Here is an 18,241-nt window from a genome sequence, read left to right as displayed (position 1 = left end):
TAAAGAAATACATCTCATGTGACTCACTACGAATAATCACAGCGCCTATTACATTAATTCTTAGGGAAAAAAAAAAAAATATATATACAGGTATATATATATATATATATATATATATATATATATATATATATATATATATATATATATATATATATATATATATATATATATATATATATATATATATATATATACTGATAACCACAAGGAAAGAAGAAAACACGAAGTTCCCAAGCGCTTTCGTGTAATTCACATCTTCAGGGGTAAGTACAGACTAGAGAGAGAAATACAAACCAAGGTGTATATATACAGAGGAGGGTGAGACCAGGTCCACAATGGTCAGGTATTAGGTAATGACCCTACTAATCTTTTAAATAGCACACAACGGTTGGTGGTCAGGTCAGATGGTCAGGTGACCCGGCCATCTCACCTGGTTACAAATCTTCTTAATTACAAAATTGTCCAGCTTGTGCATACCGTTACTCAAATTCATGTTGGATCTTCGGTACATGTTTAATAAGACTAGATTCTATGATGTTCCTACTATCGAATTGAATTACATAGTAATATTGAGGCATTATCCCAGTCAATGCAATGCTTGTTATCCCTCAAATGAACAAACAGAGCATTGGATTCCTGGCCTGTCCTAACACTTTGTATTTGTGTTGTTTAATTCTAGTTGCAAGATCTTTTACACCATACGAAGCTAAGAGTAAAACATATTACATTCTTTGCAAGGAACTTTATAAATGCAACCAATTGTGTTGTTGGGGGAGTTCTTGATTAACATTTGTTTAACAGTGCATGAGTTTTTAAATGCCACATTGACGTTCCAGGTTTTTAGTTGTGAAGGAATGTGTGAGAAATTTTTGTGAAATGGTAATATTAAGATATTCTTATGGTCATGGGTGGGCTTGGGATCAGTTCTATAAAAAGTTTTCTTAGTAATGTTTAGGCATTTGCTTGGGATCAGTTCTATAAAAAGTTTTCTTAGTAATGTTTAGGCATTTGATAAAATACTCCCGGAGTTTTATGTCTAACTACCGTAGCTGTCAATATAAAAATAGAATTCTCCTTTATTCTTACAACGTCTCATATAGAATAAGACATTACTGTACACACTACGAACCTATTTCTTTGTACTGTAGTGGCCACTGTACAGTATTGTTCCTTATTCCATTCCTGAGGACGATTCGTAACCAATATCAACCTCTCAGTCATGTGGACTTTCATGTTAAGATTTTTAAGATGATAATTTACATCAGTGTTTTCTAGTATTAACACACCTTATTTGCAAATTGAAACGTAACAAAACTATCAATTTGAACAACAAACTGCCAGTTCAGACACACTACATCACACGAGAGAGAAGCACCACTACACCATTGCCAGGCTCGTGCTGCCATCTGTTGTCAATTGTCAGTAAACATTTGAAAACCAAGATGGTGACTTCTCAGTGAGTGTTTCTGGAAAAATCGTCTATATACAGTGAAGTAGATCCCTCGTAGTGGTGAAAATGAGTGACCTAAACGTGGATATATCCCAGCTACCCCAGGATGTCCGCGACAAGCTGGCAGAACTGGATTTGGAATTGTCAGAAGGTAAGGAATAGTGAGGACACTCTTTTGTTTACATTCGTGGAGGAGCTGGTGGCCGCGGTAATGTCATCTCGCGCCCTGCCGCTCCACGCCTTCCTCCAAATATACTTATTTCTTGTCCTCTCTGTTTTACTAGAATTTTATTGTATATTTTGTATGTTTCCAAAATGAATTTCTCTTTAATTGTGCACCGAAGGGGTTGTGCTATGCTGTTATTGGTGTTGGCTCGACACCTACGGCACATGAGTACATCACACTGTACTGTATTCTTTACTGTTGTTAACATGGTATGCTATATCATAACAGAAGATAACAATTTAGTCCACTCTTCCACTGTACCTAATGAACCCTGGTTTGATGTGACTTACTGTTTGGCTGTTTGTATGCCTCCAATTTATGTAGCTTTACATACTGAACCAATGTGAATTGGTTTAATGGTTTTTTGTTATAAGTTAAGATTAGTTGCGCAACATAACTACATACTGTAGAATATTTTACCTAAAAACATAAATTGGTAATATTTAAGATGCCAGACACCTGGGAAAGAGCCACTTAAGGACAATTTTCCAGAATAACACTTGGTAAGATTCATTTTAACATAGGTAAAATTTTAGTTTTGGTTATCCTTGTATTTACTAACCAAGCCACTGAACTCAAGAACTAAACCTAACCTAACGGGGGGAGGGGGGGAGGCTTCCCTCAGACCTATTGATTCCAATAGTTAAATTCCGAACATTCCCCAGATTACCGAAACTAAAATAATACCTTAACGTCCCTGCCAGTTTTATGGAAGGAATTAATATTTTGCTATTTGAACTTTTACATATAGACTACTGATATTATTTTACTTTAGGACCGCCTGAAAGTTATAAACTACTGAAACATTTAGATCTCCATGTTCTGAGCATTTTTAACCCCCATAAATACCGAGCGGAAATGGATAATAGCGACATAATTGAATTTAATTGATTTTATGCAGTTTTCAGTCTTCCTCTGAGATGTTATTGGTGCATCACGCAGGTGTAATATTGACTGACGTCATCCAGTAGTGACCAATGATGTATCAATATCACGCGAATTTTTTTCGACCACTCACATTTTATTTTTTTTTCAAAGGAAGCATCCTGGGTACAATTTTAATTTCATTGACCAGTCTCACAATGGCCGTGGTGGAGATTGGTTGTCATTTGTACTCCTACGGTTATTTTAAGTTTATTGCTGAGCTTTACGAGAAAGACGATCATTCTATCCAAATTTTACGTATCCCTGGTCCTTCCACTTCTAACTAAGGTATTGTACTTTCGGACATGTCGCTCCCCAAAGTTTTAAACTACTGAACCATTTTGGTTAGTTTAAATTAGGCCTACCGGGGGTCCGGGGGCAAATCCCCCGGTAGGGTTTAGGCTAGGCGAGGTTTTGTTAGGCTAGGCTAGGTTTTGTTAGGTTAGATGACTCGTTTTCGTTTTCTCCCTTACCCAAAAACCACGATTTCCCGGGCTCTCCCCCATTATTGTTGGGGGGGGGGGGGCAATAATGAAGGTCAGATTCATTTAAAACACACTGGAAAAACATATTGGTCAACCCCTAGGGACATTCTTGGATAGTCATTATTTTGGAGGAAAGTTGAATTCAGTGAAAAAATATCACAAGCATCTCGACATCGAGTTCATATTTTTCCTTATCCCCCTTCATGTGACCAGTGGTACTCCATAGGTTTGGTTAGGTTAGGACTCGTTGCAGACAGGAAACTGTATTTTTCTGGTGTATTTTGGTGTTTTGCTTAAATCTGACCTTAATTTTTTGGGGAAATTCCCCATTTCTTAGTAAAATGTCTCTACTGACAATTTCTCATAAATAGGGAATTTCCAAAGAAAATCAAGGTCAGATTTAAACAAAGCACACCAACATTCACCAGAAAAATATATTTTCCTGTAAAAAACGAAGGTATTTAAAAAAAAATATAGTGGATATAGGTACGGTAGCTGTACGCCAAAAATCACACTGATTATAGTCATATTGACGGACTATGTTGTTAGTTTTTTGGTTAGGTTATGTTAGGATAGATTACCGGGTAGTCAGAAAGAAAGCCATCATAGTAACTATCATTGTTTATATTGTCTGCCAACCATGCATGCGTATTAGGCTGCCAAATAAATAAACATCTACTCCTCGCATATGGCTGCTGTATCTATATTCTGTGTTATAAAAAAGTTGCAGATATAGTTACAGCAACCATATTGACGGACTGTGTTGTTAATGGTATGGTTAGGATAGGTTAATTTAAGTTAGGTTACCAGTATTACTAGGCTAGTCAGAAAGAAGGCCATCTTAGTAATTATCATTGTATAGACTGCCCACCACACACATGCATTAGGCTGTCATACCAACAGAAATCAACATTATGCATATACTGTACTGTAGTTGCCTTACCTATATCCTGTGCCCCTCCTAAAAAGAAAACATCCCAATTTACCTAACGTAACCAAAAATAAATAACAAATTAAACTTTACAAGTATTGTAGGAGAAAAGTCTATGGTGTTTAGGTATAAAATGCTGCTAAGGGAAAATTTTCAAACTAATAAAAAATTGGTAATTATTTGTTAGTGACCACAATGGAAAATAGATAACCAAAATGGGGTTTTCTGATGTTTTTCATGGTGATTTAAAAAAATTTGGCCATTATATATGTTTTCAAAAGTTTATTTATGGAGATATGACCCATTTACACCACCAGCAGCAATGGTTTCTTACAACGTGGGCAGAACTTTGAAGGTGAGGGAAAATCAGGTTTTACAAGTTGAGGTTAACATTGGCGAGTGATCCACCGACGAGTTATTTGTTCTAGTGTTTTTATTTTAAAACACGCCACCGAGCTCCTTGTTCCACCTTCCCGAGCCAGTTTCTTTTTCACCATGGCAGTGTAAAGGGTGTAGCTGGTCTTATATGGATGTAAATTGCAAATTCAGGGGAAAGATGATCTCACCCTCCTGTTTTCAATGACCACGGCATCCTTCCTTCATAAAGAGATTGTCCAGACTGCGGAAATCCATGTGTTTTGCAACCAGAGAGGAATTTCTTCCAGTGTAACAAGAAAGAAATTAATAATAAAAACAAATGGCCACATTCACCGAGAATGGTCACCCTTCTGCGGGGCCCCAGAAAATATATATATATACTGTATATGGAGTCAGATTATGCGGTCAGAGGAACCCACCCCCACCAACCTCCATGGGACTGTCGCTATGGATGGTAAGGTCACGGTTGCAATGGTGGCGTAAGCCGTCAGGTCAGATTAACCAGTCAACAGGTAATGTGTCCGAGGTCACTGGGTCTAGTGCTGGGCCCCGCTGGGCCCCCACACGCGTGGGGCCCCGGGCGGTTGCCCCTGTCGTCCCCCCCACTCCTAAAGAACGGGCCTGGAGGCATGCTTCCAATAAGAAGAAAAAGTTTGGGTTTTGAGGCAAAAGCCAAAGAGGCAAGTGTGCTGAAATTCTAGCCCCTGTGCTTGCTCGCCTCTTTTGCTTCAAAACCCAAACTTTTCCTTCTTATTGAAAGCATACCTCTGTTCAGCTCATCCCGAAGAAGGGTGACCATTCTAATCCCTTTAAGATTTTCGGAACTGTCTTAAACTCTCATTTTCTCCGTCACCTTGAACGCCTTTTTTCTTTTGTCGGATCACCAGCGTGGTTTTCGCCAGGCGAGATCTATTGGTGATCTGCTCTCCTACTGCACCCATCTTTGGTCATCCTCTCTTAGGGATTATGGGGAAACTTTCGTCGTGTCCCTCGACATCTCCAAAGCATTTGACAGAGTATGGCACAAGTCTTTGTTTTCTCTCCCCCACTTTGTTCTCTAATTTCTAGCTTCCTTGAGAACCGATCCATGGCAGTTGTTGTCGAGGGATCAATCTCGCTCTTTCTTTACCAATAGTGGCATCCCACAGGGTTCTATTTCTCTCTTCCTTCTTTTTTATCAATGATTTACTTCACACTACGACTAATTCTATCCAATCTTACGCTGATGATTCTACTCTTCACTCATCTTCACATTTTTCCCTTTCCTCTAATTCTCAAACTAGATCTGTTTCAAGAACTGATATCATTTCATCTATCAATACGGATCTCTGCAGCATCTCCGAATGGGGAGGTAGAATCTTGGTTAAATTCAATAGTAATAAAACTCAGTATTTACCAATTACACTTTCCAAATTAGAAGATCTCCCACCAATCACATATCAGGATGCAATCATTCTGCCAAGTTTTAAAATAGATATGCTAGACCTCGCCATTTCCTCTAATGTCATGGATGCCACACATCCACAACATTGCTAAAGCTGGTCCCCAAAAGCTGGGAATGCTGTTCAGATGCTGTCGCTACTTCACTCCTGCGCAGTTGCTTCAAGTTTATAAGGGATTCATTCGTCCTAACTTGGAGTGCTGCTCTCATATCTGGGGTGGCTCGTCTTCTGTCCAAATGTTAGATTGGGTCGAATCAAAGGCATTTTGTCTTATTGACTCGCCTCCTTTAGTTGATAATCTTTCTTCCCTTTTTCTTTGCTGCAATGTTGCTTCACTATCTCTTTTTTACAGGTACTTTAATGGGCAAGTTCGGTGGATTTGGCATCCTGTGTACCATCAGCAAGGCCTGGGCTCTTAACACTCGTCTTGCCCAGGGTGGCTGTCTGTCACACTAGAATAACCTGTTTTAGTACATCCTTCTTTCCTCGCACAGCCAAACTGTGGAATGCTCTGTCTTCTTCTGTGTTTCCATACTCACACAATCTGTCTCGCATTAAAAGGCTGGTTTTCGGCATCTTCGTGGTGTAGATTAATATAACCTTTTTTCTTTTGTATTTTTAATTTCCTTATACAGTACTCTTATTTTTTCATCCCCTAGGCCCCTTTGTGGGTCTATGACCTCTGCCCGGGTCCATGCGCCTTACTCACATCCAAACTGGATAGCACACCAGCAACCCTACGAGTGGAGATTATAGGAAAGTGCATAGATTCAGTAGGAGGAGCAAAAGTAGGACGGGTAGAGTTGGAATCGAAAATTTAGTTAACCGAAACCATTGTTTCAATGGGATTTTGGGTAATTGGTTTCAGCTCACCGAAAATTACACACAAAGTAAAAAAAAAATGCAGTAAAGTACACTTACTTTGAGGTGTGTATGTAGAAGGCTCCTAGTTGATGATGATGGGAATTAGAAGTGGGGGTGGAGGAGAAGGGAGAAGAGAAGGAGTAGGGGTGGAAGAGAAATCACCCCATGCTTGATGCTGTCATTTCACCCATAAAATTTTAAGTTCACTAGGTGTAATTCAAGATTATTTTTTTTAAATCAACACTGCACTGCGCTATATATTGTCAATATGTTAAATAAATTTCATAATGACCAATAATTGTACTGTAAAAACGTAAAAATACTCTGTGTTCAAGAGACCCACAAGCAAGATGTGTCCTCCACTGAACAGAGATACAAACTGAGGCCTTGGTGGGTGAGTGAAGTGGCAGATGGGCGCACCAAAAACTAGTTCCCTGTACTGCAATTATGTTAAATAAGTGTTAAAATTACTAAAAAAATTAATATAAAACTTGGAAAATTATTGAACAGTACAACCTTCTTGATATTTACTCCAATTTTAACGAATGTAAGCTTTGGCTTGCTCTTCCAGCTGGTGAGCAAGCCAAAGCATGTCGAAACATTTTCGTAAGAATTCGTTAACCGAATTTTGTTCGTTAACCGAAATGAAGATTCTTGTGGAAGGTAATTCGTTAACCGAGGGACCACTGTATAGCTTCATAAAAAACAGATCCGGTGCATCATATGTAGTCTTGTTCAAGATTCTTCTTACACTCTTGGAGACAGCTGGCAACTCAAGGCCGTTTGTTTACTATAGTACATAGTATAATATAATTCAAAACAACAAAGCCCAATCAATAATTAAACAACAGGGAACTAAGTAACCAGTCACCGATCACTTTTACACTCATTCATAACTTTTATTACGGACTAAAATGGGGACACCTCTCCGAATCTGCTAGTGAATACTAATAATGATACTCAATAAGAAACATCAAAAATACAGTAATGTAGTCTCACTTACCCTGTGCAGTGGATAGATTAGTTTGTGTTGCCGTAATCATATAGTGGGGACTGAGAACAACTTATTATTCTCAGTTGTTCTGAGAGTAACAGGTTTGAAGAAGGAGTTCACCTTAGGTTGCTTCCCTGCATTGTCCTACTCCATAATGATAAGTTCTCTAAGAGTCTGAAGGTGTTCATAAAGTGGTGGATTTGAGGATTGAATGTGCTGTCAACATAAGTAAAGACATTTTCGAGTGACTCGTACAACAGACAGCTTAATGGGAGGCATCTTCACACACACGACTCCTCTCCTTCACTGCTCTTCGCATCGTCGTCCTCTTTGTCAACAGCGCAGACAACATCGGCAATCTCCTCAGCCAAAAGCAACTGGTAACCTGGATCACCCTCATTCTCCTCCAACCACGTCTCCACATCCTCCATGGTTTTATTATTTTCTCTGCCGTGATGTAACACACAATGAAAATTTGTTACCTCAAATCCCTCAAAGTCTAGTTCAGGTTCAGTATCAAGCAGAAGTTTCTTCCAGCTGTTATCTAAGGTGGATATCTTGACGTCCTTCCATGCAGCAGCAAAGTTGAATATGGCTGATTTCAAATTGTATTTCTTGATGTTGGCTAATGTACATATCCCTCTTGTGTTATTCACATCATCATCTTCGTCCTCCAGCACTACCAGCACTTCATCCAGGTACCCCCTTTGGTACAACCTCTTGCATGACACAATAACTCCCTGGTCCATAGGCTGAATAATGGACGTAGTGTTGGGCGGCAGAAACAGGGCATGAATTTTACCATTACTGCTGATCAGTTTCTCAGCACTAGGGTGAGCTGGCACATTATGAATCTGCAGAATTGCTTTGATGTCTTCAGAATCCAGCTTCATAACCTCTTCTTGGTATTTGCGTACATCAGGGATGAAGTGCTTTAAAAGCCAGTCATCGAAGATCTCACAATTAAACCGTGTATTCTTGGAGTGATAGTAGATAACTGGCAACTGGCGCATACACTCCTTTAGCACTCGTGGGTGCATAGACTTGCCAACAACAGCTAACTTTAAGCAGTGCATCCCATTAGCATAGCATAATGCAGAAATGCACTCCTTACTCATTTTGTGGCCTGGTGTGGATGCTTCATGATTAAAGGCTTTGGTGTTGATGGGGAGTGACTGCCAAAATAACCCTGTTTCATCAGCTTTATAAGCTTGTGCCAAGTTCAGCCCCTCATCCTTGATGAGCTGGTTAACTTCAGCCTAAACGACTTGACTTCTTTGGTTTGAGCACTACCAGCCTCACCGAGCAACTTCCTGTTATGCGCATCCCAGAACGGACATACTGTACATCCACAAAGAGGCGAAAACCATGCCGGGATTCAAGGCATTCAAGGACTGAATCACACTTCTGTTGGGGGGAATGTAGCTGGTTTCAAGGTAAAACCCTTCATGATATATCATTCAGAGAACCCCAGGGCTTTTTAAAATGTCAGCAAGCACACACTGCCAGTGTTTAATCGCAGTAATAAGAAAGCATGGATGGCCCTAGTACTGTTCGAGGATTGGTTCCCGAGTTGTTTCAATCCACGAGCCAAGGAGTTTTGTCTGCAACAAGGGGTTGCATTCAAGATTTTATTAATTTTAGATAATGCTCCGGGACACCCACCACACCTGGACGACCTGCACCCTGATGTTAAGGTAGTCTACCTTCCACCTAACACTACCTCTATCATCCAACCCATGGATCAAGGAGCTATTGCTGCTTTTAAAGCGTATTATTTACATACGACCTACGCTCAGGTGAGAAAACGCTCAGAGAGTTTTGGAAAGGCTACAACATTTTGCAATGTACAAAGAACATAGCTGCAGCATAGGATGAGGTTACAGGTCAGTGCAAGAATGGAATATGGAAGAAGGTTCTGAAAAGATATGTGAACAGTTTCAAAGGATTTAATGAAGATGAAGCAATTTCTGAGATTTGTAACAAGATAGTGCAGATGGGTCAACAGCTGGTGTTAGAAATTGATAATGAAGATGTCGAGCAGTTGGTGGAAAGTGTAGCAGAAGAGCTAAGTAACGAGGATCTCATTGAACTGGATGTACAGAAAATTGCAGAGGAAGAAGAGAGACAAAATGTAGAAGAACCACCTGCACCCCCCAAAAGTTTTCAGTGAAACAAATGGCAGAGGCATTTGCTACTATTAATAAAGGGATGCAAATGTTTGAAGAAACGGATAAAAATGTTGAGCATTTTGCAAAAGTTGACAGACTGCTGTCTCCTCACGCCCCACCACTGCTGCTTCTTCACTCCCTAAAGATGATCCAATACCTTCAACAAGCAAGTGTGTTAGCCTGTCTGAAGAAAGCGAACTTGATGATCCAGCTAGCCCTCTCTCCTCTGCTTCATCCAATTAATGTAGTCTACATGCCTAATTAAAAAATTATTGAGGCCCTGTTTGCATTCAGCTGACGACATTAAAGGTAAGTGCACAGTAACACTTTATTAATTTTTCGTTATTGATTACTTTTACTGTAATGTATTTCATTTTATAATTTCTATATATTATTTTTGCCTTTTCAACTTACGGCCAATTCGACTTACGACCCGGTCGTCGGGACGGAACCCCGTCGTAAATCGAGAAGAGACTGTATTAAGACCACCTCCCTATTTACTATAAAAATTGGGGGGGGGATGAACATTGGTCATCGTCTGGCCAATATGGAATGCATTTCTCGGTGCACTTGCCAGCTGAGCTTTATCCATGTGCTACCATGCAGATACCCGGTGCACTGTAGTCTCAAGCTTTGTTCCATGGTCATTGCACTTGGACGTGATCGTGTAGCTCAACGATTTTCAGTCATTATCAGTGTTGTTACTTACTGTATTGTACTCTGTTTTGGTGACTGAAATGATTTTAACGACTGTATGTGTTTTTGTTACTGTAAAGTGCTTTGCCTATGTTGTTGTGAACATGATGTGAGTAGTGTTGGCCGTAATAACGTTATCATTGCTCGCTCTGTTTTTGTGACTGAAGTGAGCAACACGTAACTAAACGGTGTAACTATGAAAATGTTTGGAAGGGCAATGCACCTAGGGAAACCATGTATCTGGAAGTGAAGCTTGACATTGTAAAGTGGCATGAGACTCCCCAGAGGGTGTGTAGAAGTCAGAATGACATCACTCCACCTTCAAGAGTACCCTTAACCCCGAAGGAAGAGGACATGTAATAATGACTAGGCTTGCTCTTAATGATGTGGCGAGTGTTGTAGGTATAGTATTAGTGTAGCAATTTTATTTCCGGTGATACATATGGATGTTGGACTGGCTTGGAACGTATCTCATTGAACCCCATATTATGGTATATGTAATGATTCCGATTTATGATTTTGACCTGCGATGAGTTTTTCAAGAACAAAAGAGAAAAAAAAATAGTTAGTCACCTTAGTAGAGAAACATAATCAGTCTCATCTTCATTTCCAATTTTTGGGTAACTGTATAGTACAGTACAGTAGTTGGAAAAGTTTTGTGCTGCGAGATTATTATCTGCCATTGAGTTTTATGGTTTAATGTACAGCTAGACCCTGACTTATGACGGGGTTAGGGACCCAAATCCAGGTCGTAAGTCCGACATAGATTAAAAAAAAAAAAAATTTTTTTTTTTTTTAATTAAAAATCTACAATGAAATACAGTACACTAAGCGTAATAAATAATGAGGAATGGATACAGTGTGACTGAGCACTTACCTTAAATGTAGTCAGCTGAATGCACACAGGGCCCCCATAATTTTCTATTTACGGTACAGGATACATGGAGACTATATTAATTGGAAGAAGCAGAAGAGGAGACAGGGCTGGGTGGGGCATCAATGTCGCTTTCTTCAGACAGGTTTATGTGCTGTGAAAACTTGCTGGTTGAAGGTATTGGTTCAACTTGAGGGAGTGAAGAGGCAGCACTGGTGGGGCGTGAGGAGACAGCACTGGGGGACTTCTTGAAATAGATGTCCAATTTAGACTGCACAGTTTGCTTTTTCTTTTCATTATAAATTTCTCTGTAGCAAGCAAGTGCATCTTGGATCGTTCTGACAACTTTGGCATAACGCTCATAATTTTGATCCAGGTCATCAAACATTTGCATTGCTTTATTAATTGTAGCAAATGCCTCTGCCATTTGTTTCACTGAAAACTTTTTGGGGGGTGCAGGTTCTTCTTCTACATTTTGTCTCTATAATTCCTCTGCAATTTTCTGTGCATCTAGTTCAATAAGATCCTCATTACTGAGCTCTTCTGCTACACTTTCAACCAACTGTCCAACATCTTCAGTATCAATTTCTAACTCCAGCTGTTTACCTAACTCCACTATCTTGTTACTAATATCCGAAATAACTTCATTTTCATTAAATCCTTTGAAACTGTGCACATATCTTTTCAGGATTTTCTTCCATATTCCATTCATGCAATGTTTTGTAACCTGATCCCATGCTGTACTAATGTTCTTTATACATGACAAAATGTTGTACTCCTTCCAAAACTGTCTGAGCATTTTCTCACCTTCAGTAGCAGCAACAGCCTGAGCGAAGGTCGTGCATAAATAATTCGCTTTAAAGGCAGCATTAGCACCTTGATCCATGGGTTGGATGATAGAGGTAGTGTTAGGTGGAATGTACACTACCTTAACATCAGGGTGCATGTCGTCCAGGTGTGGTGGGTGTCCCGGAGCATTATCCAAAATCAGTAAAAGCTTGAATGGAATCTGTTGTTGCAGACAATACTCCTTGGCTCGTGGAATGAAACAAGTCATGAACCAATCCTCAAACAGTACTAGGGTCATCCAGGCTTTCTTGTTACTGCGATAAAACACTGGCAGTGTGTGTTTGCTGACATGTTTAAAAGCCCTGGGGTTCTCTGAATGATAAATCATGAAGGGCTTTAGCTTGAAACCAGCAACATTCCCCCCCAACAGAAGTGTAATTCTGTCCTTGAATGCCTTGAATCCGGGCATTGTTTTCGCCTCTTTGTGGATGTATGTCCGCTCAGGCATGCGCTTCCACAATAATCCAGTCTCATCCACATTGAATATTTGCTCAGGCAAATAATTCCCTTCCACAATCACATCATCTAACTCCTCCTTAAAAGCTTCGGCAGCACCAACATCGGCACCAGCTGCCTCTCGACTCACCTTAACATTGTGTAGACTGTAGCATTTTTTAAATCTATCAAACCACCCATGACTTCCTGTAAAGGTTTGATCACATTCATCTCCTGCCTGCTCCTTCAGGCTTTGGAACAGGCTTCTTGCTTTAGCCTGTATGGTTAGAACGCTTTAGGGTACACGCTTCTGTATCTGGTCTTCTATCCATATCACCAATAATTTTTCCATATCATGAATAGGACCTTGTCTTCTCTTTGATATTATAGTTCCCTTTATAGGTGTTGTTCCTTTCTCTACTTCACGAATACGTTCCTTGTCCTTCAGAATAGTGGATATAGTCGAGTGTGAGAAACCTAGGTCGCGTGAGATTGTTGCAACTGTTTTTCCATTCTCATACTGTGTTATTATCTTCATTTTCATCTCAAAAGTAATTGCCCGTCTCCTTTTCCTTGGAACACCACCAGCACTCTCACTTTTACGCTTTCCAGTCATTATAAAGTCAATTAAATACGATAATAACGAAAGTTCACAGCGCGATCAGTATAGGATACGATAGCCAAACACAAACAAAGCGCTCCACTGAGTGAGTGTACCCACGAGGCGACCCGAGACGCGCCACCCTCTCGCCCGGGACGGAAACGTTTCGGTATAGAAAATGCGCGCGTCATTTGAAAATATTTTTGGTCACGACGGTCGCAGTCGTATGTCCCGACGGATGTACGGTCAAAGCAGGTCGTAAGTACCAATGGACGTAAGTTCATGTAGTCGTAAGTCGGGGTTTAGCTGTACATTGTATAGTGCTGTACAGTATAGTTCATAATATACAGTACAGTATTTGTGGAATTTATTGTTTATTTCTTTCTGTTTTATAAGCCTGCAAAGAGGTAAAAGTGCTATACAGTGGTCCCTCGGTTAACGAGCACAATCCGTTCTAGAAGGTTGCTCGTTAACCGAAAAACTCGTTAACTGAAACCATTGTTTCAATGTGTTTTTGGGTAATTGGTTCCAGCTCACCGAAAATTGCCTAAATTCAACAAAAAAGGTAAAAAAATACACTTACTTTGAGGTGTGTATGTAGAAGGCTCCTGGATGATGATGATGATGGGAATTAGAATGGGGGTGGAGGAGAAGGGAGAAGAGAAGGCATTGGGGTGGAAAAGAAGTCACCCCATGGCGCCATTTCACCCATAAAATTTTAGTGCTCTTGGTGTAATTCACGATTATTTTCTTTAAATCAACACTGCACTGCATTATATATTGTCAATATGTAAAATAAATTTCAAAATGACCAATAATTTGCTTGGAAACACAGAAAAAAAGCGTTGAGTTGAAGAGAGTCTCAAGCAAGATGTTACCTCCACTGAAAACAGAGAGAGACTAACGCCTGTCTGGTGTGTTAACAGGCTGGATGGCACGCCAGAAACTAGTTTCTTTACCTTCAATTATGTTCAATAATTGTTAAAATTACTAAAAAAATTGTATTAAACTTTTTATATTATTGAATAGTATAAACTTCTTGATATTTACTAAAATAGTAAGGAATTTAAGCCCTAGAACCGGTTACTGTATTGGCGGACTGATACTACAGCTGGTGGACCACCAAATGCAAGCAAAAACATGTTGAGGTCAGCTCGTAAGAAACTCATTAATCGAGGGATTGCTCGTTAACCGAAGTTAAGAATCTTATGGAAGGTAACTCGTTAATCGAAATCTCGTTAACTGAGGCGCTCGTTAACCGAGGGAGCACTGTACACTACAGTAATACAATAACTTTGCCACTGAAGATGAAATAATTTTTTGGGGTATACTGTACTGTATAAGGAAACAGTGTGGCCATCATGCACTTGATTGCTTTCACTTTCCCTACTGTTAATGTTAGCCACCCATTCACTGCTGGATATACTGTAGTAGTGATGCTCTGGGTGTGAATCGGCAACCTCTTGCAGTTGGCAGGAGGCAAGCATTGTACAGTATACATTTGGCTTCCACATGCCACATTAACTTTGTAAGAAGGGCTAAAAAAAGGGTCTTCACTATTGTTGTAAATTGTGTTACAGGTTGACAACCCTTTATCCGAAATTCCGAAAACCGAAAGTTTTTTTGTGGGACATTTTTTTTTTTTTTTTTTAAACAGGGATTAGCTCACCCAGGCATAGATCAGTGACCCACATCGGGGCCTGGGGGGCGAAAATGTAATAGTAATGCTAATTATAATAATAATAATTATTCATAGTAAATGAAAAATTTAATAAAAAGTACACCAAAATAAAATAATAATAATAACAATAATAATAATAAGAAAATATAATAATAAAAATAATGATAATAATAATAGTAATAACAATAATACTGTATTAATAAAAAAAAATAATAATAAAGAAATATAAGAATGAAAAAAGATCAAAAGTGAGAAACACGACCTAGACCTATGAATTATTATTATTATTATTATTATTATTATTATTATTATTTATTATTATATTTTTGCATCCCAGGCCCCAATGTGGGTCAGTGACTTATGCCTGGGTGGGCTAAAAAAAAAAAAAAAATCTGAAAACCGAAAAATTCCGAAATCCGAAATGCCTCTGGCCCCAAGGATTTCGGATAAGGGATTGTCAACCGTACTTAGAAAAGTATATTAAGTTTTAGAAACAAATAGTCGACAAAAAAGTATTCCCCAAATCTAATTTGATCATGTTTCTAACATGAAAAATAAGTTAATTCTGTCACTCAACATAGCCAAATTCACAGTAGTTGTGAATTTAATTTCGTATTGAAATGATAAGATAATTTTAATGAGTCCACTTGAAAAGACTGACAAGAACACAATTAACTGATAGAAATGTTGTTTATTGTAATTGATTAGTGCTTTTGTATGAACACTTGATAAACATGTACAGTACAATTAATTTTCTATAAGTTCTTGCTCTTCATCATAGCGTGTGATGATCTTTGAAAGTACAGTAGTACAATGTATGAAGACTTAGACGAACCAAGTAGCTACTGTACAGTATATTTACCATGTAATTCTTAGAGAAGTATAAACAGTAACAGCATGAAGTACAGTACCATAAATATACAGTATTCCTTGATTTTTTTTATTACTGGTATTAATGTAATACTGTATGCACAGTATATATGTGTATTGAGAATTTGAGATTATGTTTTCCTGGTGATAATTTGTTTCTTTCACTTTTATTTATAAAATCCATTTTATTTTTTATTGGTATAGATTGGAGGTCACAGAGTTGGAATGATTAAATTTTCTAGTACTGTACCTGTATTACAGGGTACAGTATATGTATACATATGCCAACTTAACAACTCATTTATACAAAATTAATTTTGTGAAAAGCAGATTCTGAAAATGGAAAGGTCATTAATTTTCCTCTGTGCTTTAAATGAGTTGAGTAGAAATGAAAGATTTTGTTGAAAATAATGTACAGTACAGTATATAAGAATTATTGGGAACAATGTTTTCATCCCTTCACTTCCATTTAATCTCTTCCTGAGTTCCTTTTTGGGCTTTTATGGCCATAAGCAGATGTATTTGGTGAGCAATCTTAGTATGTTATTTCTTATCTTGTACAAATGCTGCACTACTTTAATTATTAGTGGCTGATGGATGGTGGTGAAGTACCCACTCATCTCTCAGATTTGTCTTTCCTTACTTTGCCATTGCTACAGACATAGGCGTAGGCAGAATTTTATCCAAGGGGACTGCAAGAAAGCAAGACAAGACCTGACATACAGGTATCAGTTTATGTAAAACAGGTACAGGTATACCCCAATAACTGATGCATATAAGGGCTGAAAAGCTGTTGGCTAGTGAATCAACGGTTATAGAGGCAATTAATCCCATAAGAATGTTACAAATTCTGTCGTGCACACTGTCAAGCAAGATCATTAAGCAGACATATAAAGCAAGCATAAATTGACTGTTACTTACCTGTATTGAGGATGGGAGAGACGGTCTAGGGTGGCAAGTTCAAGTCTACCAATCTTTGCTGGTCCATCACCACTCTTATTAAGCCTTATCACATTACATCATGATGGAGGAACTATCCCTCGGGCGTTTAGGCATGTTTACGTAACCCATGAAGTCGGAAGTAACGACAAAACACGAAGTTAGAGGTACATAGTAAGTGTAAACAAGTGCAGAGAGGCGGAAATGAGTCGAAGGCATTGAGCAGAGCCCTTTCGCGGTAATTATTCGCACCATGCCACCAGCCGCCAAATTTAAAACAGCTTTGCCACTCCTCCCCCAATCATCGGATCTCCGGGGTATCAACAAAACTTGCAGGGTATTTTCCCGATATGTAATCGTTGGTTATGTGAATCTGCTGTTAATGGGTTGTCAGTTTTTGGGGTATACCTGTATACTATATAAAAGTAAAATCGAGTATATTCCAAGTTACTTTCAAGTACAGTACAGTATTGAACTGTATGATCGGCAATATCACTTATCAGTGTTATCACCAAATTATTAATTGCTAAAATTATCATAGGGTTGACCTTAAACAGTAAAAACTGTACGAAAATACAGGTAATTAATTTGATATCATTAATCCAGAAAATCTAGGGATGGCCAATGCTAGCTGTCTGTAACGAAGGTGACTTGCTCAGAACATTAGCAGCATAATGTCAATGGTTAAATACAGTGACCCCTCGGTTAACGAACTCAATCCGTTCCAGAAGGTCGTTCGTTAACCGAAAAGTTCATTAACCGAAACCATTGTTTCAATGGGTTTTTGGGTACTTGGTTCCAGCTCACCGATAATTGCCTAAATTCGACAAAAATGGTAGAAAAGTTCACTTACTTTGAGGTGTGTATGTAGAAGGCTTCTGGATGATGATGATGATGATGATGGGAATTAGAATGGGGGTGGAGGAGAAGGAAGAAGAGAAGGCATTGGGGTGGAAGAGAAGTCACCCCATGGCACCATTTCACCCATAAAATTTTAGTTCTCTTGGTGAATTTCAAGATTATTTTCTTTAAATCAACACTGCACTGCATTATATATTGTCAATATGTAAAATATGTTTCAAAATGACCAATAATTTGCTTGGAAACACAGAAAAAAAGCGTTTAGTTGAAGAGAGTCTCAAGCAAGATGTTACCTCCAGTAAAAACAGAGAGAGACTAACGCCTGTTTGCTGTGTTAAGAGGCTGGATGCCGCGCATTAAACTAGTCACTTTACCTTCAATTATGTTCAATAATTGTTAAAATGACTAAAAATTGAATATTAAACTTTTAAAATTATTGAATAGTATAAACTTCTTGATATTTACTAAAATAGTAAGGAATTTAAGCCCTAGAACCGATTAATGTATTGGCGGACTGATACTAAAGCTGGTTGCCCGGTCAGTGCAAGTGAAAAACATGTTGAGGTC

General features: G+C 38.8%; 1 protein-coding gene across 1 annotated transcript; it reads right to left on the bottom strand.

Moving 5' to 3' along the window:
- Positions 1-7,978: 7,978 nt before the first annotated feature.
- LOC121871693 (tigger transposable element-derived protein 7-like) lies at positions 7,979-8,815 on the bottom strand. Its single transcript, XM_042374105.1, has one exon. The coding sequence runs from the start codon at positions 8,813-8,815 to the stop codon at positions 7,979-7,981; it is 837 nt and encodes a 278-aa protein (XP_042230039.1).
- Between the last annotated feature and the right edge of the window lie 9,426 nt (positions 8,816-18,241).

The sequence above is a fragment of the Homarus americanus genome, unplaced genomic scaffold (assembly GCF_018991925.1).
Source record: "Homarus americanus isolate GMGI-L3 unplaced genomic scaffold, GMGI_Hamer_2.0 scaffold39675, whole genome shotgun sequence".
In the NCBI taxonomy this organism is placed as follows: Eukaryota; Metazoa; Arthropoda; class Malacostraca; order Decapoda; family Nephropidae; genus Homarus; species Homarus americanus.
Note: the sequence above shows the minus strand (reverse complement) of the source record. Positions and strands in the feature narration are given on the sequence as shown.